The sequence below is a fragment of the Antechinus flavipes genome, chromosome 6, assembly GCF_016432865.1.
Source record: "Antechinus flavipes isolate AdamAnt ecotype Samford, QLD, Australia chromosome 6, AdamAnt_v2, whole genome shotgun sequence".
NCBI classification, from domain to species: Eukaryota; Metazoa; Chordata; class Mammalia; order Dasyuromorphia; family Dasyuridae; genus Antechinus; species Antechinus flavipes.
In genome coordinates this window covers 243572471-243597779 of record NC_067403.1, presented here as the reverse complement: position 1 = coordinate 243597779, position 25309 = coordinate 243572471, and the positions used below count along the sequence as shown (strand labels likewise).

The 25309-nt window shown below is 32.4% G+C and overlaps 1 protein-coding gene across 1 annotated transcript in view; it reads left to right on the top strand.

Annotated features, from left to right (window-relative positions):
• NSUN3 (NOP2/Sun RNA methyltransferase 3) overlaps positions 1 to 22351 on the top strand; it is a 110783-nt gene extending 88432 nt beyond the window's left edge. The window contains exon 6 of the mRNA XM_051964546.1: positions 21287 to 22351. Within this exon, the coding sequence (XP_051820506.1) occupies positions 21287 to 21470 (184 nt within the window). The 3' untranslated portion in view covers positions 21471 to 22351. The remainder of the gene's footprint in view (positions 1 to 21286) is intronic.
• The last annotated feature ends 2958 nt before the right edge of the window (positions 22352 to 25309 follow it).

Here is a 25309-nt window from a genome sequence, read left to right as displayed (position 1 = left end):
GCTATTAGAAATAATTCATAATTTTAGCAAAGTAGCAGGATACAAAATAAATCCCCATAAATCCTCAGCATTCTTATACACCACCAACAAAATCCAAGAGCAAGAGATACAAAGAGAAATTCCATTCAAAATAACTGTTGATAGCATAAAATATTTGGGAATCTACCTACCAAAGGAAAGTCAGGAATTATATGAGCAAAATTACAAAAAAGTTTTCACACAAATAAAGTCAGACTTAAATAATTGGAAAAATATTAAGTGCTCTTAGATAGGCCGAGCGAATATAATAAAGATGACAATACTCCCTAAACTAATTTATTTAGTGCTATACCAATCAGACTTCCAAGAAAATATTTTAATGATTTAGAAAAAATAACAACAAAATTCATATGGAACAATAAAAAGTCGAGAATCTCAAGGGAATTAATGAAAAAAAAAATCAAATGAAGGTGGTCTAGCTGTACCTGATCTAAAATTATATTATAAAGCAGCAGTCACCAAAACCATTTGGTATTGGCTTAGAAATAGATTAGTTGATCAGTGGAAAAGGTTAGGTTCACAAGACAGAATAGTCAACTATAGCAATCTAGTGTTTGACAAACCCAAAGATTCTAAATTTTGGGATAAGATCTCATTATTTGATAAAAACTGCTGGGATAACTGGAAATTAGTATGGCAGAAATTAGGCAAGGACCCACACTTAACACCACATACCAAGATAAGATCAAAATGGGTCCATGATCTAGGCATAAAGAATGAGATTATAAATAAATTAGAGGAACATAGGATAGTTTATCTCTCAGACTTGTGGAGGAGAAAGAAATTTGTGACCAAAGATGAACTAGAGATCATTACCGATCACAAAATAGAAAATTTTGATTATATCAAATTAAAAAGCCTTTGTACAAACAGAACGAATGCAAACAAGATTAGTAGGGAAGCAACAAACTGGGAAAACATCTTTACAATTAAAGGTTCTGATAAAGGCCTCATTTCCAAAATATATAGAGAACTGACTCAAATTTATAAAAAAATCAAGCCATTCTCCAATTGACAAATGGTCAAAGGATATGAACAGACAATTTTCAGATGAAGAAATTGAAACTATTACCACTCACATGAAAGAGTGTTCCAAATCACTATTGATCAGAGAAATGCAAATTAAGACAACTCTGAGATATCACTACACACCTGTCAGATTGGCTAAGATGACAGGAAATAATAATGATGAATGTTGGAGGGGATGCGGGAAAACGGGGACACTGATGCATTGTTGGTGGAGTTGTGAACGAATCCAGCCATTCTGGAGCGCAATCTGGAATTATGCCCAAAAAGTTATCAAACTGTGCATACCCTTTGATCCAGCAGTGTTTCTATTGGGCTTATACCCCAAAGAGATACTAAAAAAGGGAAAGGGACCTGTATGTGCCAAAATGTTTGTAGCAGCCCTGTTTGTAGTGGCTAGAAACTGGAAAATGAATGGATGCCCATCAATTGGAGAATGGCTGGGTAAATTGTGGTATATGAATGTTATGGAATATTATTGCTCTGTAAGGAATGACCAGCAGGATGAATACAGAGAGGCTTGGAGAGACCTACATGGACTGATGCTAAGTGAGATGAGCAGAACCAGGAGATCATTATACACTTCGACAACGATATTGTATGAGGATGTATTCTGATGGAAGTGGATTTCTCTGACAAAGAGACTTAACTGAGTTTCATTGGAGAAATGATGGACAGAAACAGCTACACCCAAAGAAGGAATACTGGGAAATGAATGTGAACTATTTGATTTTTGATTTTCTTCCCGAGTTATTTTTACCTTCTGAATCCAATTCTCCCTGTGCAGCGGGAGAACTGTTCGGTTCTGCAAATATGTATTGTATCTAGGATATACTGCAACATATTTAACATATATAGGACTGCTTGCCATCTTGGGGTGGGGGGAGGAGGGAGGGAGGGGAAAAAACGAAACATAAGTGATTGCAAGGGATAATGCTGTGTAAAAATTATCCTGGCATGGATTCTGTCAATACAAAGTTATTATTAAATAAAATTAAATTAAAAAAAAAAAAAGAAAGAAGCTTGGGACTGCATCTCCCTTTACCCATGGAGCAGAACTAGACCATAAAAAGCACAAAAGGTGGAGGGGAGGGAAGAAGAGAAGGAAAGAAATGAGCAAGAAAAAAAAAAAAAAACCTTAATCATAGAAAGCTACTATGGTAACAAGGAAGACCAAAATACCAACTCAGACAAGAACCAAATGTCCACAGAAGAAATCTCAAAGAATGATATAAATTGTTCTCAAGCTCAAAGAGGCTTCTTGAAAGTTCTCATAAAAGATTTTTGGTAGATTCTTGGTAGAGGGGGAAAAAATGAGAAAAAACAAGAACTCTGCAAGAAAAAGTCAACAGTTTGGAAAAGAAAAGAAAAAAAATTGACTGAAGAAAACAATTCCTTAAAAAATACAATTGGCAAAATGCAAAAAAAAAAATCCATTGAAGAAATCAATTCCTTAAAAACACAATAAAAAAAAACCCTGATCAAAAAAAAAAAAAAAAAAACTGAATAGCATTTTTCAAGAAATCATCAAAGAGAATTACCCTGATATTTTAGAACCAGAGGGAGAATTAATCATTGAAGGAATCCACAGATCATCTGCAGAAAGAAATTGCACAAGGTAAACCCCAAGGAACACTATTGCAAACTCCATAACTGTAATCTCAAGGGAAAAAAATTACTGCAAGTTGCCAAATAAAAACAAATCAAGTATCAAAGAGCTACAGTCAGTACCCAGGATCTGGTGGCTTCTACAATAAAGGATCAGAGGGCCTGAAATACCATATTTCAGAAGGCAAAGGACCTGGGGTTATAAATAAGATATAACTATCCAACAAAACTGAGCATCATCTTTCAGGGGAGGAGATGAATCTGCAATGAAATAAGAAACTTCCAATCATTTTTATCAAAAAACCCAAAACTAAATAGAAAATTTGATCTTCAAAGGACTCAAGAGAAATATAGAAAGGTAAATAGATGGAAAATAAAAAAAAAATTTAAGGTTAAACTGGGTACATCCCTATATGGAAAAATGATATTGTAAGTCTTGAGAACTGTATCTATTATTGGGGAAGTTAGAGGGGACATTCATGGATAGAGGGTGTGGATATGAATCGACTCTGATGTAATGATATCATAGAAAAAGACATTAAGGGGTGGAAAAAGCATGATATTTTAAGAAGAAGAAAGGGGAGATAAAATGGGACATATTAGATCACATAAAAAGGCAAAAAGTCTGTTTCAATGGAGGGAAAGAGAGGAGGAGGATGAACATTGTCTAAATGAAGTCTCATTGATTTTGGCTCAAAGAGGGGATAACTTAGTTGAGTATAGAAATTTATCTTACTCTTTGAAAGAAGTAAGAGGAGAAAAGGGAAAGAAAAAGGAGGGATTTGATAGAAACTAGGGCTGAAACATTAGGAGAAAGGGGTAAGAGAAGGGAGGAGGGGTAATAGAAGATAAGGAAGAGGGGGGGTGTTGGGTTTTTTATACTATACTTACTACTAAGGAGGGACAGGGTGTAAAATGAGAACAGAAATATATACAACACAGAAAATAGGATGGCGGGAAATACAGAGCTTGTAATCATAACTGTGAATGTGAATGGAATGAAGTCTTCCATAAAAGAGAAGCAAATAGCAGAATGAATTAAAAAGCCGAATACTACGCTATGTCATTTACAAGAAACACATTTGAAACAGAGAGATACATACAGAATAAAAGATAAAAGGCTGGAGCAGAATTTATTATGCTTCAGGTGAAGGGAAAAAAAATCAGGGGTAGAAATTCTGATCTAAAATAAAGCAAAAGTAAAAACAATTAAAAGAGATAAATCTTGTTAAAGGTTAACATAGACAATGATATAGTATCAATACTAAATGTATATGCACCAAGTGGTGAAGCATTCAAATTCTTTGAAAAGATAATCCAGTTATGGGAAGAAATAGTTAGCAAAACTATATTAGTGGGAGACTTCAACCTCCTCCTCTTAGAATTAGATAAATCTAACCATAAAATAAACAATAAAGAAACTAGGAAGATTAATAGAATCCTAGAAAAGTTAAATAGTTTTTATGATGATAGAGCTCTGGAGAATCTGGAATAGAGACAGAAAAAAATACACTTTTTTTGTGGCAGTAAATGACACTTATACAAAAATTGACCATGTATCACAGCATAAAAATCTCATAATCAAATACAGAAAGGCAGAAATAGTAAATGTTTTCTTTTCAGACCATAATGCAAAAAAAACTTGTTGGACTCCCTGTTCGGGCGCCAAAATGTTGGAGTTCAAGTTCTTCTCAAAACACAGCCAGTTTAGCTTAGAGCCCTCCAAATATCTTCAAATCCAAAGGTTCTGTCCTTTAGCCTCTGCCTCCAACCAGCACAGAGATGGAATGAATCTCTTGTCTCCTTCACTTGGGGCTTGGCTAGCTTTCTGGTGAGTCAGACCAGCTTGGTCTCAGTGGGGGAAGTGCAGGAGCCCAGCCACCAACTACAGTGGTGTGAGATGAAGATGAATCTGGTTGTCCACTGAACTCTCCACTCGTAGCTTTATTCTCTGAAAACTCTTCTTTTGCCACCAGCCAGCCAAATGGAAAATATTCTGTCTTGCCTCGGAGAGAGGGCTTCTGGCGTAATTCCACTGAATTCTCCCAAAGTGCTCTGTGTCTGCACCAGAGTGCTCTTCTCCAATCCAGCTGAACTCTCTTCTGCCACCAAATGGAAAATATTCTGGAATAGCTCTCACTTCACTGGCCTTATATCGGACTCTTCTGAGAGAATGGGATTATGGGTTTTCTCCCATGGTGCTCTCTGGCCCTAAGAGCTTTAAGGGAGGTGTGAATTCACAAAGGTACAAAGTTTACTTTGTGAATCTGGCAAACTTGTGAACTCCGATGAGTAAAGGTGTAAACACAAGCATTGTACTAATTAGTTCTACTTAGTACCTTGTTTCAGGTTCTGGCCCAAAACATCTTCTTGTAAGATCAGATCAACTCTAATTAGTTAGCAGTTTGTAAAGATTCCAACAAAAACTACATTCAATAAAGAGTCAGGGAAAGATAGACTAAAAACCAATTGGAATTTAATCTAATTCTAAAGGAGTGGGTCAAACAACAAATCATAGAAACAATAAATAATTTCATCCAAGATAACGGCAATAATGGGACAACATTCCAAAACTTATGTGAAATATATATAGCCAAAAGCAGCTCTTAGGGGATATTTTACATCTCTAAATAGTTATATGAATAAAATGGAGAAAGGAGATCACCAAAGTGGACATGCAACAAAAAAAAGCTAGAAAAAGAATATAAAACCATCAATTAAATATAAAATTAGAAATTCTGAAACTCAAAGGACAGATTAATAAAATTTAAACTAAGAAAACTATTGAACAAATTAAACAAAACTAAGAGTTTGTTTTATGGGAAAAAACCCCAACAAAATAGATAAACCTTTAATTAATTTGATTAGAAAAATGAAAGGAAAAAAAAACAACAAATTGCCAGCATTTAAAAGGAAAAGAGTGAACTTACCTCCATTATAAAAAGAAATTAAAGTAATAATTGGGAGCTATTTTGCCCAACTGTATGTCAGCAATTTGACACTCTAATCAAAATGGATAAATATTTACAGAAATATAAATTGCCCAGATTAAAAGAAGAGGAAATAAATTACTTAAATAGCTCCATTTTAACAAAAAGAAATTGAACAAACTCCCTAAGAAAACAATCTCCAGGGCCATAAGGATTTATTCTATGAAATATTTAAAGACCAATTAATTCTAATACTATGTAAACTATTAGGAAAAATCAGTAAAGAAGGAGTCTTACCAAATTCCTTGTATGACACAAATAAAATACTTATATTTAAACCAAGAAGAGCCAAAACAAAAAATGAAAATTGCAGACTAGTCTATAATGAAATGAATGTAATATAATGTAATGAATGTTAATGCAAAACTTTTTTTTTTCCTGAGGCAATTGGGATTAAGTGACTTGGCAAGGGTCATACAGAAATATACAGCTCATATTAAAGAGCATTATGAAATGCAAAGTGGACAACTTTACATTAAATTAAAAAGGTTTTGCACAAACAAAATTAATGCTAACAAGGTTAAAAGGGAAGTACACAGTTGGAAAAAATTTTTACAGCCAATGTTTCTGTTTTTCAGGAAAAAAATAGCTAAATAGCTTTGTAATCATATATTTACAATGTACCTATCAGGTTCTGTGTCTGGGGATACAAATACAAACATGCAAAATGGTGTCCAAAAGAAGCTTACATTCTTATGGAAAAGGCAATACATAAAAGAGGGGAAAAGTGACACTAGTAATTATTTGAAAGAAACCCAAAAATGACATCATAGTCAAATGGGTCTCTTCTGGATCAAAAGAAAAAAATTACTATGAGCAACTAGAAAGAAACAGATCAAGTAATAAGAAACTACAATGAGGTCACAGAAAATCAGCATACATCAGAAATGAAAGGAGAACATGGAATACATTGTTTCAAAATGTAAACCTATTATAAGATGACAGTAATAACAGACTGCATAGCAAACTAGTATAATTCTATAGGAGGAAATAAATAAAATTTAATGGAAGTGATAACCTTTAAGCGTTTCTGAGACAAGGAACATAATAGAATGGGAACTTTAAAGTGAAAACATAAAAGTCAAGGAAAATCTAGAAATGTAAATGCATCTAAGCAATTGGACAGAGCTATGGGATGATGAACTAATAGCATTCCAAATAAGAGTGAAAAAACAAATATTCCTTTATAATGTTAATGTCTTCAAATAGTATTGGAAGAGTTAAATAAAAACAGAGGACTAGAAGTAAATTAGTTCTGTTGTTAGGTTTTTAAGAAGGGAGGTAAAATGAAGACTAATACATAAAGGAAGAAAAAAGTTATAGGACTTATTATTTCTCATAATTAAAGGGAGTAAGAATAAAAACATACATAACAGAAGGTATAGTTGTAATAGATAACATAAACTTTACTTTTTCTTTTTAGTTTTCAATATTTACTTTCATTTTGATTTCTATTTTTTTCTCTTTCTCTTCCTCCTCTTTTCCTTCCCCCAGATATCAAACAATCTATTATAGATTTTATATATCATGTTAATCATTCCACATTAATCATGTTGTGAAAGAAGAATTAGAATAAAAGAGAAAAACCTCGAAAAAGAAAAAAACAAGAAAGTAAAAATAATATGGTTCTATCTGCATTTAAACTCTAAAGTTGTTTCTCTGAATGTGAATAACATTTTCTACCATAAGACTTTGGAAATTGTTTTTGATCTTGATATTGCTGAGAAGAGCTAAGTCTATCCAAGTTGATAATTATACAGTGTTCTGTTTCTGAGTATAATGTTGTCCTGATTCTGTTCAGTGCACTCAGCATCAATTCATATAAATCTTTCCAGATTTTTCTGAAATTCACTTGTTTAACATTTCTTATTAAACAATAATTCCATTATATTCATACACCTCAATTTGTTCAACTACACTCCAATTGGGAGCCTCCTTTTTTTTCTGAAAAAAATGTTGAACTCGCATGTTTTGTTATAGAAATACATCAAAATCAACAAAGAAACAAGTGGAAACAGGGAAAATGGAATTAAGAGGTATGATAATCCTGGAGAAGGAATAGTCATAATCACAACAAACTATCTGATCCTAAAGGGAATGATTACAAAAAGAGAGAAAAGCAAACAACCAGAATCAAAGTGGGGAAATACCAATTGCTTAGATAGTATTTGAATAAATAAATTGTGTTGTGTGGCTATAACAGAAAATTGTTGTCTCATAAGAAATGATGAACAAAGGGTAGCTAGGTGGTGTAGTGGATAGAATACTGGCTCTGGAGTCAGGAGACCTGAGTTCAAATTTGACCTCCAACATTTGACACTTACTAGCTGTGGAAAAGTCACTTAACCCCAATTGTCTTGCAAAAAAAAGAAAAGAAAAGAAAAGATAAGATAAGAAAAGAAAAGAAAAGAAAAGAAAAGAAAAGAAAAGAAAAGAAAAGAAAAGAAAAGAAAAGAAAAGAAAAAGAGAAGAAATGAACCAAAAAATTTCAAAGATTTCTGGGAAAATGGAACTGATGCAAAATAAAGTGACTGGACTTATAAGAACAATTAGTAAAATGCTAACCTTGTAAAGACAAGCAACTTCCAAAGGCTTAGAATTGCCTAAAGCAATGACTATCATCAAAGAACCTATAATAAAGCATTGTGGCAGAAAGCTAATAGACAAGGTACAAAATGAGATATATTTTCGGATATGGCTTCTAATTGATTTATTTTTACTTAATTATGCTTATTTGTTATATTCCCTCAACTTTTAGTATGGGGAAAGAAGGTTGAAGGAACAAGACACAATATATTATGAATCTAGAAAAAAAATAGTTAAATTCATATGGAAAAACAAAAAATCAAGAATCCCCAGGGTAATCCTAGTAGAGTAAAAAAGTGAATAGAAGGGAGTCTATCAATAACAGATCTCAAACTGTATTCCAAAGTAATAATCATTAAAAATAACTTGGTTTTAATTAAAAAACAAAATATCTAGTGAAATAGATGTAATTAGTAGAAGAGTTTAATTATGCAAAAGACAGAAACAAGCAAACAAAGTGCACCTTTTTTCAATAAATGAAAAGACCAGTTACTAGAACAAGGAACCATTCTTTGATAAAAATCACTAGGAAAGTTAGAAGCAAAATGGCATTAATGGGTTTTCCTCAATATCTCATACCATATATCAAAATAAGCTCCAAATGGATACATGATTTAGATTAAAGATCATATCACAAATTAGAGGAGCAAATAAAGTATTCTTCAGATATATGGATGGGGAATAGTTCATGACAAAATAAATGATAGAAATTCATGGACAATTGTGACTATAAAATGTAATATTTTTGGTTTTATGCAAACCTAATGTAGTCAAAATTAGAAAAAGCAAATGGGAAAAATCTTTGCAGCAAATTTCTATAATAAATGTCATATCCAGGGTTTATAAGAAAATAATTTAAATTCATAAGAATATACACCATTCTATGATAATTGTCAAACAATACAAATAAGCAGTTTATAAAAGAAAGTTTTCAACAGCCATAAAAAGTGTTCCAAATCATTAAATATTAGAGATGCTTGAAGTTTTATCTTACACCATTAAAATTGAAGAAGACTTTTCTCCAAAATTTCTCCAACAGTTAACATTTTCTTCTTTATTCATCTTTCCCTTTTTGATGAATGTGAAGTGGAACCTCAAAATTGCTTTAATGTACATTTATCTACTAATAAAAATGCTACTATACATGTTCTTTTGTACATGTAAGTCCTTTTCCTGTTTTTTGATCTCTTTGAGAGTATTATAATTAAATCAAAGAATATGCACAGTTTAGTAACTTATTAGACATAGTTACAAATTACTTTTCAGAATGGTTCTACCAATTCACAACTTATCTGAGTGTATTTCTTGATACCAAAAAATTAAAGGTTAAGGAGTATCCTCCTATTGGGAAATGACTATTATAAAATAGAAACATAATGAATTATTACCAACTATAAATTTTGAAATGGACAGTTCCTGAGGAAACTGGGAAGACCTCCATGAATTGATGTAGAATAAAATGAGAACCAAGAAAACAGTTTGTGAAATGATTATATTATAGAGAAAGACAAATTTAAAGTTATTCACTCCTATCAGCAATAGAGTGTGCTCGAGAAAAATGCCAAACTCCCCATGACTTTCAGAAAATTAGCTTATTTTCTGCTAGAAATATGCATACACTATAGACCAGGTGTTTTGCCACAACCAGCTTATGTTCTCTGCATGATATATTCATTCTCTAGGATTGGAAACTAAAAACTTGAAAAGTTTTTTAATTAAAAAAATATAACTATAAAACTGTCCTTTGCTATTTGTGCATAGAAAAACTAGTAAGATACATCTTTTAAATCTGAAAATAAGTTCTGTGTGAATTTATCCAGTCAATTTCTTGATCTTCCCAAGAAACCAAACCAAACCAAACCAAGAAAACAAAAAATCCCACCTTTACTCACTTCTCTTCATCCTAATATATTGGCTAATGCTAGTATAGCATAAGAGTTGGTCATATGCATAGCTTAACTGCATATAGTATTTGAAAAATGAGACCTTCCTACTTTTTTTCTAATCTTAATTGCATTCATTTTGTCTGTAAAAGCTTTTTAATTTAATATAATCAAAATTATTTATTTTACATTTTATAATTCTCTTTATCTCTTATTCATAATTTTTTTTATTTCTCATAGATCTGATTGGTACGCTATTCTTTGATTTCCTAATTTGCTTATGGTATCACCATGTCTAAATTATGACTCATTTTAACCTTATCTTGGTACGTGGTATGATATGTTGGTCTATACCTTCTTTGTGTCTTATGGTTTTCCATTTTCTCATCAATTTTTGTCAACTAGTGAGTTTTTATTCTAGAAGCTGTAGACTTTGAATCTAACCCACCATTCTATTTCTTAGATTTAATGATTGCTGTTTTATAATATAATATGAAATCTGGTATTGCTAGGTCACCTTTCTTTGTATTTTTTCATTAATTACTTAATATATTTAACTTAATAATTACTTAATATATTTTGTTCTTCCAGATGAATATTTTGTTATTTTTATCTAGCGCTATAAAATATTATTTGGTAATTTTATTGGTATAGCACTGAATAAGTAAATTAATTTAGGTAGGCAAAATGGATATTTTTTCAATTATTTAGACTTGATTTGTGTGAAAACTGTTTGGAATTATATTCATATATCCTGGGTTTGTGCTGACAAGTAGACTCCCAAATATTTTATGTTATCTGCAGTTATTTTAAATGGAATTTCTATCTTTTGCTGTTGAGTTTTGTTGGTAATATATAGAAATGCTAATGATTTATGTGGGTTTATTTAATATACTGCAACTATGATAAAGTTAATTATTTCAAGAAGCTTTTTCTAGGATTCTCTAATTATATCATATCATCTCCAAAGAGTAATAGGTTTCTTTTTTCATCATAAGTCTAATTAGTTCAACTTCCTTTCCTTCTTATATTATTAAAGCTAACATTTCTAGTACAAAATTGAATAATAGTGGTGATAATGGAAATCCTTGTTTTACCTCTGATCTTATTGAGAAGGCTTTTAGTATATCCCCATTACAGATAACACTTGCTGATGGTTTTAGATAGATGCTAATCATTTTAAGTTAAGCTCTATTTATTTCTACAGAATCTATAGTATTTTTAATAGAAATGGTTGCTGCATTTTGTCAAAAACTTTTTCTGTATCTATTGGGATAATCATTTAATTTCTGTTAGTTTTCTTATAGAGATGGTCAATTATGCTGATAGTTTTTCTAATATTGAATTAGCCTTACATTCCTGGTGTAAATCCCATTCAGTCATGCTCCTACTTATAAATTCCTCAAATCTCTTTGTTAATGTTTTATTTAAAATTTTTGCATCAATATTCATCAGTAAAATTGGTCTATGCTTTTCTTTCTCTGTTTTGACTCTTTTTGGTTTATTTATCAGCACAATATGGTTTCATAAAAGGAATTTTGTAGGACTCTATTTTCACCTATTTTTCCAAATAGTTTATGTAGTATTTCAATTAATTGTTTTTTAAATCTTTGCTGAAATTCATTTATGAATTAATGTAATACATGAGATTTTTAATTAGAGAATTTCTTAATGGCTTGTTCAGTTTCTTTTTCTAAAATGGGGTAAAGTATTTTATTTCTACTGTTTATTTGGCAATTTGTGTTTTTGTAAATAATCATCAGTTTCACTTAGATTTTCAGTCTTATTGGCATACAGTTGGGCAAAACAACTCCTAATAATTGATTTAACTTTCTTTGTCTTGCATCACTCTTAAATTCAAAGATTAAGGTTTAATATCTCATCTCTACCTCCTTGATTCCCTAATGGGGTTATTAGGTGCCCTTGTGCTAGTCTGGAGGCTTACCCTCTTCCTGACTTTACTGGGAAGTTACTTATTGTGCTGACATTTTCTCTTTAGCTTCAACAGAAGAATCAGCTTCAGGTCTATTGGAATTCCTTCTTCCTAAAAAAATGACCTACTAGTTTCTGGCTTTGTCTTCAACAGGCTACAGCTAAGGGTATGTCCTCATTTAGCTAAAACTCATGAATCCTATAATATGAACAGAAGGGCTCTGACCTTTATTTTCCCTTTTTTTTCAATCTTCTAGCCTAAATTGATTTCCAGGATGTTTATAAGAAGGAAAGACTGAGACATTTTCAATACATATATTCATATGAATGAAATGACTGGTCTGAGACATTGATCACATAATAAGATAGACCTCATATTATAAAATCTCTTAGAAGTTTTTTGGAATATTCTAAATGTTAAGTGCCTATTTTAGTTTTGAATAAGGGAATAAGTGTCCTTTTTGCATGATATTAAAATACGCATATGTAATACATGAAATATATGACAAATGTTTAGGAGGGGGAAAATCTTTGTAAAATAAAAACAATTTCAACCCTGGCTTGTACTTTGTCAAAAATTTGTGCACACGTCTACATAAATAATATTAAGTCCACTGAGTTTGTTGTCACAATTTGACATCAATTTTTCCCTTTGGTAGCTATTTTCATGAAAGAGCCTTGGTGACAGTTTTGCTGAAGAAGGAACTTGTTTTGCTCTCATCTACAACACATTTTAAATACGGTTCTGTGAGCACTGAGATACAGCTTAAAATGAAGCTCAAGGAAATCATTCTAGGAAACAAAGCTAAGTACAGCTAAGGATAGGGGGCAGAGGTGAAAAAAAAAAAAGAAAAACACTACAGTCTCCCAGATTCCCCAGACTCAGAATCTAGGAAGAAATGACCAACTGACAAAAAGACTTTTATGGCAACTGCCTCATCTTTGTTCTGATCTGTCTTTCAACAAATTAGATTTCCTCAAGCTCAAATTCATTTTGAAAAATAGTAAAAAAAAAAAAAAAAAAAAAAAAAAAAAAAAAAAAAAAAAAAACAACGAAAGAAAATAAGTATTAATTCTCAGAACTCTAAGCTATAGTTTGCCAAGATGATTATTAAATCCTTCCCACATTTAGACACAAAAGGTTCTTCTTGGTCTCAGAAATCATAAGAATTAAGCAGATATATTCCTAGGGCTAGTTGGTAGAGAAAGAAAAAGTTCAGTTTTCTGGTAAGTAATTATTGATGTTTATTTAGTGCTCCTGAGAAAAGCCCCTGCAGTTTTACATTACTATTATTTTTTTAAAAATCTAGTCCTGGGAAGCTGAGGGGAAGGAAAAGAAAAGGGGAGCCAAAGTACTTCAAAAAACACATTAACAAAGCTTGGCTAAGTCTCTAAGCAAACTTTTTGTTCCCAATGAGACTCCTTGTCAGAATAATGAAGAGTCATTTGTGCAATAAGAAATAGTTTTCTTCAGCAATATTTAGCTAATAGTGAAACTCTTGAGAGAGGTTCTGTAACTTGCAGTTTATGTGATGCAGGAGAATTTAGTAAAGCAGAGCTTTGCCTAGATAGTGTTAACAAACTTTTATTACTGTACCCAAGAAGAGGAAAATAGAAGCCAATAGAAAATAATCTTTACCTGTGGATCTCATTGCCCTTGGCCCTTAGCTGAAGACTACACATTGCACTTTTGGTACTCCAACTGAAAGTACAGATCACCTCAGGGCTTAAATTTAGATAGCATTGTAGAAAAAAGAACCAAATACCATCAGTATGAAATTGCTTTGTTATCCATATCAGAATATAACCAGTATCAGTGAAAGGAAGCTATTTTCTAAATTGATTAACAAGGATTGAGAAATGATGGGCAGGGATGCTGGGAACTTAAATTTAGTTGTATCAATCCAGCAAGAGGGTAAGAGTAGGGAGGGGAGAGAGGTAATGCCTAACCTCTGCGTTTATTAAACTGGTCATATATGTATCTTAGGGGGTTGAAGCCATGGCAGTCAAACTGGTTTTTAATGATTCACTATCCATGAACTTAAAAAAAAAATAGATAATTATTTCTAAATAATTTATTTCCTTTGTATTCTCATGGATTTCATTTTATTTTTTTTCTGAGAACAGATCCATAGACTTTACCAGATAGCCAAAAAAGTTAAAGATCCATTTTCAAAAACAATAAATTCAGTTAAATACTCATCAAATGCTTACTTTGTGAAAAACATTAAAACCATAACTCTTCCTACAAAACTTTTGAATGTACAAAGTGCTTTGCTGAAAATTCTCTTTGTTAATTCTTAAACTTAGGCAGCAAAACTAGCATTTTACAGATAAGGAAACTGAGATTCAGAGAAGTTGGATGGCTTAGTCACATAGATCATGAATGACAGAAATGGAATTCAGGTCCTACTCCTTTGATTCTAAGTTGGGACTCCCAACAATAATTCCTTTGCCATATTTAGGAGATATTCCTGAAACATAAGTTAGCCAAGAATTTAAAGGAAACAATACTCATTAATATAAATATAGAAATATTACCAGCTTACTTAATTACCAAGTTTTGTGTATTGTTTGGCCTTCATTCTGGAAAAGGACCATGACATAAGAGAGGTTTTGCCATGACATATAAGTGAATTGGATTTAAGTGAGAGTGGGTTGTACAAGGTCACCTGCTTTTCCCCTCCAAAGCTATCTGTCAAGGCACAGCTCAATATGACTGGAGATAACTCTTTGTTTATAACCTAGAACATCCATAAACCATCTTTAATAAAATAGTATCATTTCCATCAAAGATCTTCCATAACTTTTGCTATATTTTTCTGTTGCTTGAATACTTCAAAAAGCAACAAAGTTTTAAATACCATATTTAATTAGAAACTCAAACAAGATATGCAATAAAGAAATAAAATCAAAAATTAAGGGGCTGAAAACTTTTTTTTTTTAAGAATTAGGGATTATGAAATGAATAGAGATCAAATCCTGTTGCAAATAATTCTAAATAATCCTACCAAATTCCTTTTATGACACAGATATGGTGCTGATATCTAAACCAGGAAAGGCCAAAACAGAGAAAGAAAATTATAGACAAATTTTCCTAATGAATATTAATGCAAAAATCTTAAATAGAATATTACAAATGAGATGATAGAAACTTATCGCCACGATAATACACTCTGGCCAAGTGAGATTTTTAGAAAGAATGCAGGGCTGGTTCAATATCAGGAAAACTATCAGCAAAATTAATATATCAATAACAAAACTAACAGAAATAATATGATTATCTCAATATATGCATTTGGCAAAATTAAACACCCATTCCTAACAGAAAACATTAGAGAGCATAGGAAATGGAGTTTTTCTTTAAATGATAATTAGGATCTATCTAAAATCATCAGCAAGCATTATATATAAAGGGGATGAGCTAGAAACATTCCAATAAGATCAGAAGTCAAACAAAATTGTTCATTATTGCCACTATTATTCAGTGTTTTACTAGAAATGTTTGCTTTAACAAGAAAGAAAAAAATGAATTGAAGGAATTAGAGTAGGTAATGAGAAAACAAAATTATAACTGCAGATAATATGATGGTATATTTAGAAAATTCTAGAGAATCAATTAGAAAACTACAGAAACAATGAACAACTTCAGCAATATTGCAGGATATAAAAATGCACATATGTCATCAGCATTTCTATATGTTACCAACAAAGCTGAGCAGCAAAAGGTAGAAGAAGAAATCTCATTTAAAATAACTGTAGACAATATAAAATATTTGGGAATCTACCTGCCAAGACAAAGCCAGGAATTATATGAACACAGTTACAAAATATTTGTCACACAAATAAAGTTAGATCTCAACAATTGGAAAAGTATCAATTGTTCATTGGTAGACTGAGTTAATATAATAAAAATGACAATTCTGCCTAAATTAATCCATTTATTCAGTGCCATACCAATTAAACTGCCAAAAATTATAAAGCTAGAAAAATTGCAATATTCATCTGGAAGAACAAAAGATCAAGAATATCAAAGAAATAAATGAAAAAGAGTGCAAATGAAGATGGCCTAGCTTTACTAGATCTAAAACTTTGAAATTAACAGAACTAGGAGATCATTGTGTATACAATGACAATAAAATTATGTGAAGATCAATTGTAATGGACTTCAACAATGTGGTAATTCAAGAAAACTCCAGTAGGCTTGGTATGGGAAATGCCAATCGCATACAGAGAGAAAACAATGAAGACCATATGTGGCTCAAAGTATAATATTCTCACCTTTTTGTTTGTTTGTTTTTATTTCTTGTGGATTTACCCCCTTCATTTGGTCTGATTTTTCTTGTACAGCATAACAAATATGGAAATATAATTAAATGGATTGCACATATTTAATCTATATCAGATTGATTGCTATCTTGGGGAGAGGGGAGAGAAGAGTAAGAGGGAGAAAAATTTAAAACACAGTTTAACAAAAATGTTTTTAAAAAACTATATGTATATTTGAAAAATTAAAATATAAAATATATAAAATAAAAAAATAAAAATAAATAAAAATTACAAACTAAAACAAAAACAAAAACTAAACTAAAACAAAAAACTAAATAGCTACAAAGAACTTTTTCCAAAAAACTATTTATTTTGAGAAAATGAACTCTTTACTTGATTTTGGAAAACATATTTGATCATATGGTGATTTTTGTTAGAATGAAATTTGACTTTTGCTTGCAAATTTAGTTGTGCTAATGTAGCAAATTCAATCTCTTCTTGATCTCTTAATAACTGGATTGTAAATTTCTTGATGGTATGTATGGTTTTATTCACCCTTGTGTAGTACTGGAAAGAGGAGGTACTCATTCAACAAAATTTTAACTGAATGTAATTCTCCTCTGAATTTCTAAGTCACTTATCATTAGAAACAATATTGGATTTACATTTCCCTTTTTTTATTTTGTATACTCAATTAGATTATAAACTTGATATAGAGTGATAAACATAGTCAGTCAATAATAATCTCCTCATTTCTACTTCTGGCTTCCTAATTCATGTGCAGGAAGCCTTTCCTAATCCCTCTTAAGTCTCTTTTATCCTGTAGATAACTTATTTGAACATAATTGTTAGTATGTTACTTCTTCATTAGATTGTGCCCATTCTCAGGGGCAAGGCAGTCTTGTGGGGGAAAAAAATCACCCCAGATGACCAAAAGGAGAAACTGAAGCAGAGTTCTAAGCCAAAAACCCTTTGTTAGGGGAATTCAGCTCTTCTCCAACAAGCAGACCCTTTGACCTCCTTCTTGATCTGAAGTCCCATCTTCCTTCAAGGTTCTATTTTTTTTAGGGTAGCCAAGTATACTAAAAATAGAACATTTTTATTGGTTACTATACATAAACTAAAATATGAATATCAGCAGAATCACAAGGTACAAGATGGGCAGTGCAGGAAATAGTTCTACTGACTAGATGGTCATAAGATGGATGATCTATCCTTTGGTAGAGATGGAGCATTCCGCTGATCATGAGATGGATGAGCCATCCCTTAGTTTGAGCACAAAATATTAGTGAATATTTTGGTGGGGGAAAAGGGGTGGTATTGGTGGAGGAGACAGAGAGAGGGAAGGGAAATGGAGGGAGGGAAAGGAGGGGAACTTAGGGATTTTCCATCATACCAGTATGGAATATGAGCAAAGCAGTATAAAGATACTTAGTGGCAATATTCTTTTGGTACTGTAGTTATGCAAGTAGATGTAGGATAAGATAAATAAGTTCTATGATATAAGCATAAGGTTTACAAAAAGCCTCTTTGTCAGAATCTATATTCTTATACACATAATGAATTACTTATTCTAAGAATAGGAGGATGATTGACTAGATAAGTATTATTAAATAAGTAATTAACATTCATTACTCCCCCTAAAATCATAATGGACTGGTTGATATTGATTAGAATTTGAGTAGGGGAGCCCAATAAATCACCTTTCTCAGTTTTTTGCCTTTTTTGTGTCCCCAGGATTTAGTTTAGTATCTGGTACATTGTAGGCTCTTAACATGTTTATTGACTGGTTGATTGACAGTTGTCCTTGGCACTTTACTGGTATAAGTCCAGTCGCATAAATGTGAATTGTGATGTTCAGAAACACAGAGCTAGACATTGGAATACCATCTATAGTAGTTGAGCTGGGTCAGTGGTGATATAAGGTAGGTCAGGAATCAAAAATTCAGATACAAAAATCTAGAACCTCTCTCCTTTCCCTTCTTGAATAATGCACTTTATTTCATTCACAAAGAAATGAAACTGTTGACTGAATTAGGGTAATGGACTTCTGCCTTGTTCTTGATACATATATAGCAAATTTTGAGCAAGTTGAAAATTAGAACACATAAACTGATAACATTTACAATTCATCATCTCCTTACCCACACTGTTCAAAGTCATTCATTAAGCAAATTATTTCTTTTTTTAAAAAAAATATTTTATTATAGCTTTTTATGTATAAAACATATGCATGGATAATTTTTCAACATTGACCCTTGCAAAACCTTCTGTTCCAAATTTTTCCCTCCTTTCCCCCACCCCCTCCCCTAGACGGCAGGTAGTCTAATAATGTTAAATATGTTAAATCCAATATATTATACATGTTTATACAGTTATCTTGCTGCACAAGAAAAGTTGGATCTAGAAAGAAAAAAAAACCTAAGAAGGAAAAGAAAAATGCAAGCAAACAGTAATAGAAAGACTGAAAATACTATATTAGTTCCCATAGTCCTCTCTCTGGTTGTAGATGACTCTTTTCATTACTGAACAATTGGAACTGATTTGAATGATCTCATTGTTGAAGAGAGCCATGTCCATCAGAATTGATCATTGTAGAGTCTTCTTGTTGCCTTGTATAATGATATCCTAGTTCTGCTCATTTCACTTAGCATCAATTCACTTAAATCTCTCTAGGCCTCTCTGAAATCATCCTGTTGGAAATTTCTTATAGAACAATAATATCCCATAATATTTATATACCATAATTTATTCAGTCATTCTTCAATTGATGGGCATTCATTAAGTTTCCAGTTTCAAAACACTACAAAAAGGGCTGCCACAAACATTTTTGCACATGTGGGTCCCTTTCCCTACTTTAAGATCTCTTTGGGATATAAGCTCAGTAGTAACATGCTGGGTCAAAGGGTATGCACAGTTTGATAACTTTTTGAGCATAGTTCCAAATTGCTCTCCAGAATGGTTGAGCCCATTCACAGTTCCACCAACAATGTATCAGTGTCCCAGTTTTCCCACATCCCCTCCAATATCTGTCATTATCTTTTCTGTCATCTTAGCTGATCTGAGAGGTGGTAGTGGTATCTCAGAGTTGTCTTAATTTGCATTTCTCTGATCAATAATGATTTGGAGCACCTTTTCATATGACTACAAATAGTTTCAATTTCTTCATCTGAAAATTGTCTGTTCATATCCTTTGATCATTTATCAATTGGAAAATGGCTTGATTTCTTATAAATTTGAGTCAATTCTCTATATATTTTAGAAATGAAGCCTTTATCAGAACTTTTGAATATAAAAATATTTTCCCAGTTTATTGCTTCCCTTCTGCTCTTGTCTGCATTAGTTTTGTTTGTTCAAAAGCTTTTTAACTTAATATAATCAAAATTTTCTATTTTGTGATCAATAATGACCTCTAGTTATTCTTTGGTCACAAATTCCTTTCTCCTCCATGGTCTTGAGAGGTAAACTATCCTATATTCTTCTAATTTATTTATAATATCATTCGTTATGTCCAGATCATGAACCCATTTTGACCTTACCTTGGTATATGGTGTTAGGTGTGGGTCAATGCTTAGTTTCTGCCATACTAGTTTTCAATTTTCCCGGCAGTTTTTGTCAAATAGTGAATTCTTATCCTAAAGGCTGCAGTCTTTGGGTTTGTCAAACACCAGATTACTTTAGTTATTGACTATTTTGTTCTGTGAACTTAATCTGTTCCACTGATCATCTAGTCTATTTCTTAGCCAGTACCAAATGGTTTGATGACTGCTGCTTTATAACATAGTTTTAGATGTGATATAGTTAGATCACCTTCATTTGCTTTTCTCTTTATTAATTCCCTTGAAATTCTTGACCTTTTGTTCTTCAAGATGAATTTTGTTGTTATTTTTTCTAGGTCAATAAAATATTTTTGGGGGAGTTTGATTGGTGTAGCACTAAATAAATAGATTAATTTAGGTATTATTGTCATCTATTATATTTGCTTGACTTATCCAAGAGCACTTGATATTTTCCCAACTGTTTATATCTGACTTTATTTGTGTGAAAAGTGTTTTGTAGTTTTGCGCCTTAGTTCCTGACTTTCTTTTGCCAGTTAGATTCCCAAGTATTTTGTACTATCAACAGTTACTTTAAATGGAATTTCTCTTTGTATCACTTGCTATTGGATTTTGTTAGTGATGTATAAAAATGCTGATGATTTATGTGGATTTATTTTGTATCCTGCAACTTTGCTAAAGTTGTGAATTATTTCTAATAGCTTTTTAGTAGAATCTCTGGGGTTCTCTAAGTATACCATCATATCATTTGGAAAGAGTGATAATTTGGTTTCCTCATTACCTATTCTAATTCCTTTACTCTCTTTTTCTTCTCTTATTGCCAAAGTTAGCATTTCTAGTACAATATTGAATAGTAATGGTGACAGTGGGCAACCTTGTTTCACCCCTGATCTTATTGGGAATGGTTCCAGTTTATCCCCATTATATATGATACTTGCTAATGGTTTTAAATAGCTTCTACTGACTGTTTTAAGGAAAAGTCCATTTATGCCTATACTCTCCCACTATTTCTTCTTGTAACTTCCTTAACTTCTCCTTTAGAAATGTATATGCTATACCATTTGGTATTGCTTCATTATCTATGGTACTGAAATAGTTTCCTCCCTTATCTTTTTTAATTAGATCAATTTTTGTTTTTGTTTGATTTGAGATCAGGATGGCTACTCCTGCTTTTTTTTTAAACTTCATCTGAAGTATAATGGATTCTGCTTCAGCCTTTTACCTTAACTCTGTATGTATCACTCAGCTTTAAATGTGTTTCTCATAAATAACATATTGTAGAATTCTAGCTTTTAATCCAGTCTGCTAAGCACCTCTGCTTTGTGAAAGTGTTCACCCCATTCACATTTACGGTTAAAACTACTAGTTTTTTTTTTTTTTTTTTTTTTTCTGTAAGAAATGACCAGCAGGATGAATACAGAGAGGCTTGGAAAGACTTACATGAACTGATGCTGAGTGAAATGAGCAGAACCAGGAGATCATTATACACTTCAACAACAATACCGTATGAGGATGTATTCTTACAGAAGTGGATATCTTCAACAAAGAGAAGATCTAATTCAGTTCCAATTGATCAATGATGGACAGAATCAGCTATACCCAGAGAAGGAACACTGGGAAATGAGTGTCAACTGTTTGCATTTTTGTTTTTCTTTCCAGGTTATTTTTACCTTTTGAATCCAATTCTTCTTGTGCAACATGAGAACTGTATGGTTCTGTACACATATATTGTATCTAGGATATACTATAACATATTTAACATGTATAAGACTGCCTGCCATATAGGGGAGGGGATGGAGAGAGGGAAGGGAAAAGTTGAAACAGAAGTGAGTGCAAGGGATTGTAATATTCTCTCTAAAATGTAATATTCTCTTGCTGGAGTTTTCTTGGGGTCTCTGGAAGCAGCCTTCCTTTCAGTTCAGTAATCACCATAAGTGGAGCCAGGAGTTAAAGTCCAAATTCTTTATTGTCTCTTTTAAAGTCTTGTCTTCTTTTCTGCAATCCTTCTTAGGGCTGGGCAGCTTTCTGGATGATCCTTCTGTCTGATTTTGCTTACAAGAGCTTGAGCTCCTTTCTGCCTTCTCTGGCTTCTGAATCTCCCTGACTGAATCCTGGCTGAGGCTCCTAGCTTATATCACTAGGAAACCATTATTTTTTTTGTAGGATTAAATCAATGTTAAAGTAGATTTAACCATTGTTTCCTCAATTCCACTTAGTACCTTGCTTCAAGTTCTGACTCATAACATCTCCTTGTAGAATTAAATCAATCATACTGAACCATGCTAAATTAGATAACTATGTCTCTATCAATTCCACTGACTTAGTACTTTGTAAGAATCCTTTGTTGAACTTGAACTTTGAACTTGAAAGTTCAGCATTCTGGCCCCTAACAAGGGATAATGTTGTAAAAAATTACCCATGCATATGTTCTGTCAATAAAAAGTTATAATTAAAAAAAAAACTACTAGTTTTGTATTTCCTGCCATCTTATTATCCCCAGATTATACTTATTCCTTTTCCTCCCCCCTTCTTCCCCCCCCCCTCGGTATTTTATTTATGAGCACCACTTGCCTCAAGAAGCCCTCCCCATTTATAGTCCCTCCCCCTTTCTTATACCTTTCCTCTACTATTTCTGTTTTCTCTTCTATTTAGCCTGTCTCTTCCCTTTTCACTTTTCCCCTCCCACTTTACAATAAGGTAACAGGAGTTTCTTTGTAAACCAAATATGTCTAATATTTTCTCTTTGAGCCAAATCTGATGAAAGTAAGAATCATATAATGTTTATCCCCTTCCTTTCTTTCCCTCAATTTCCCTCATTTTACCTCCACTCTCCCTTTTTTCTGGTACAATCCCCTTTCCCCTTCTAGTTTCTTTTTTATACTATAACAATAAAATCAAATTATACACGCACTTTCTATGTATACCTGTAACAGAAATACAGTTCTCAGGAGTTCTTTTAATCTTTTCTCCTTGCTTCTCTTGAGTCCTATATTTTTTGGAGGCCAATTTTTTTGTTTAGCTCTAGTCTTTTTATCAGAAATAAATGGAATTCACTTGTTTCATTGAATGACCATCTTCTTCCCTCAAAGAAAATACTCACTTTAGTGGGGTAGTTTATTCTTGGCTGCATTCCAAGTTCCTTTGCCTTTTGGAATATCAGATTCCATGCCCTTCGATCCTTTAAGGTGGAAACTGCTAGATCCTGGATAATTTTTATTGTGGCTCCTTGGTATTTGAATTTTTTTTTTCCGGCAGCTTGTAATATTTTTGCCTTGGTCTGATAATTCTGAAATTTAGCCACAAATCTCTTTCAGGAGGTGTTCAGTGAATTCTTTCAATGGCTATTTTACCTTCTAATTTTACAACATCTGGACAGTTCTCTTTGATGATTTCCTGAAAAATAGTGCCTACGCTCTTTTTTTTAAAACATGATTTTCAGGGAGTCCAATAATTGTTAGATTGTCTCTCCTAAATCTATTTTCCAGGTCAGTTGTTTTCCCAAGTAGGTATTTTATTTATTTATTTTTCCTATTCTTTCATCTTTTTGATTTTGCTTGCCTGAGTCTTGATGTTTCATTGAGTCATTCATTTCCTTTTGTTCAATTATGGTTTCTAGTGGATTATTTTCTCCTTTTTTTTTTTTTTAATATTTGTCCAATTGAGTTTTTAAATGAGTTGTTTTGTTCTATGGAATTTTTTTCCATTTCACAAATTCGTTTTTTTTTTTTTTATGGAGTTATTTACCTTTTCCATTTTACGAATTCTATTTTTCATGGAGTTGTTTTCCTTTTCCATTTTGTCAAATCTATCTTTTAATGAGTTATATGCTTTTTCCATTGCACTAAGTCTATTTTGTGTTGCTTTTTCCAAACCCTCTTGCAAATTTTTCATTGCCTTTCCCCATTTTACTTCTACCTCTCTTTTAAGATCCTTTTAACTTTCTTCTAAGAGAGTCTTGTGTGATAGGGACCAGATTATATCACCCTTTGGGGCTGGCTTCATCTGGAGACGATCTGCTTTTAGTCTCCTTGGGGTTTGAAATCTGTTCTTCTTTTCACCATGAAAACAATCTGTAGTAACAATTATCTTTGCCTTTTTACTCATTTTTTTTTTTTTAAAGTTGGGATCTGTTTTAGGGTAAGAGAGGTTTTCTAAGCTTACAGTTTGCACCATCCCATGTAGTCCGCACCCTGCCCCAGGCCTGCACAGTGTGCTTGGCCTGCTTGTACCTGGTCACCTCCCTCCATGCCTCACTGAAACAGACCTTTTTTGGCGATTTTCAAAATTATTTTTTTCTGGTAATTTTTTGCACTTTCAATATTCGTGGATTCTACCAGTCCAGAACTAAGTCAGAGGCTAGATTTTGTAATTAGCTATAGACTGTGGGAGAAGATCAGAAAGAAGTGTGAATTCTTTCTGCCATCTTGGTGCCCCTCAGTCAAATCATTTCTTATTATCTTAAGACACCATAAAGCTAACTCTATAAATAATAAATAAATTTCTCATAAAATGAGAAAGAAAAAGTTGGCTTAACAGTTCACACAGCAGAAAGGAGATAACTTGTCATAGAATAAAGAGGATTGGGAGCTTGGTGCTATTAGAAACCTTGGAACTCACAATACCTTTAATTTGTAAATTAGAAAATTGAAGACATAAAGATGGGTTTCCTTAACCTTTCCTAAAGTCATATTAAGTGTAGAAAAATCTGAGTTTTGTTTTAATCTCTGCCGCTAATTTACTGTGACATCTGAGCCTCAGTTTCCTCATCTATAAAATAAGAAAGTTGGTGTATATGAACTCTTTGATATATGAGTTATTATTCCATGAATCATACACACTTGAAATAAAGATAGAAAATTAGATATACTCTACAGAGTTATACTGCCCTATTTCCGTGTGTCCCAGGAAATGTTATCTTTTTCTCCCTCAGGTTTGTTTCATATCAATGAAAGAGTTTACAAGGAGACAAGTCTGATATTTTCATAACTAAACAGCACTAAAATCTAGGAAGGCAGGTCCCTAACCTTGTCCTCCTCCTTCTCCTTTTCCTCCTTCTCCTCTTTTTCTTCCTCCTCCTTCTTCTCCTTCTTCTCCTTCTTCTTTTCTTCTTCTTCTTTTTTGATAATGGATTTTTACTTTCAAAATACATACAAAGGTAGTTTTCAACATTCAACCCTGCAAAACCATGTATTCCAAATTTTTCTCCTTCTTTTCCTCCTACTTCCCTTCCCTAGACATCAAGCAATCCAATATATGTCAAACATGTGCAATTCTTCCATACATATTTCCACAATTATCATGCTGTACAAGAAAAATCAGATCAAAAAGGAAAATAAAATGAGAAAGAAAAAAAAAGCAAGCAAACAAAACAACAACAAAAGGTAAAAATACTATGTTATGATCCGCATTCAGTTCCCAC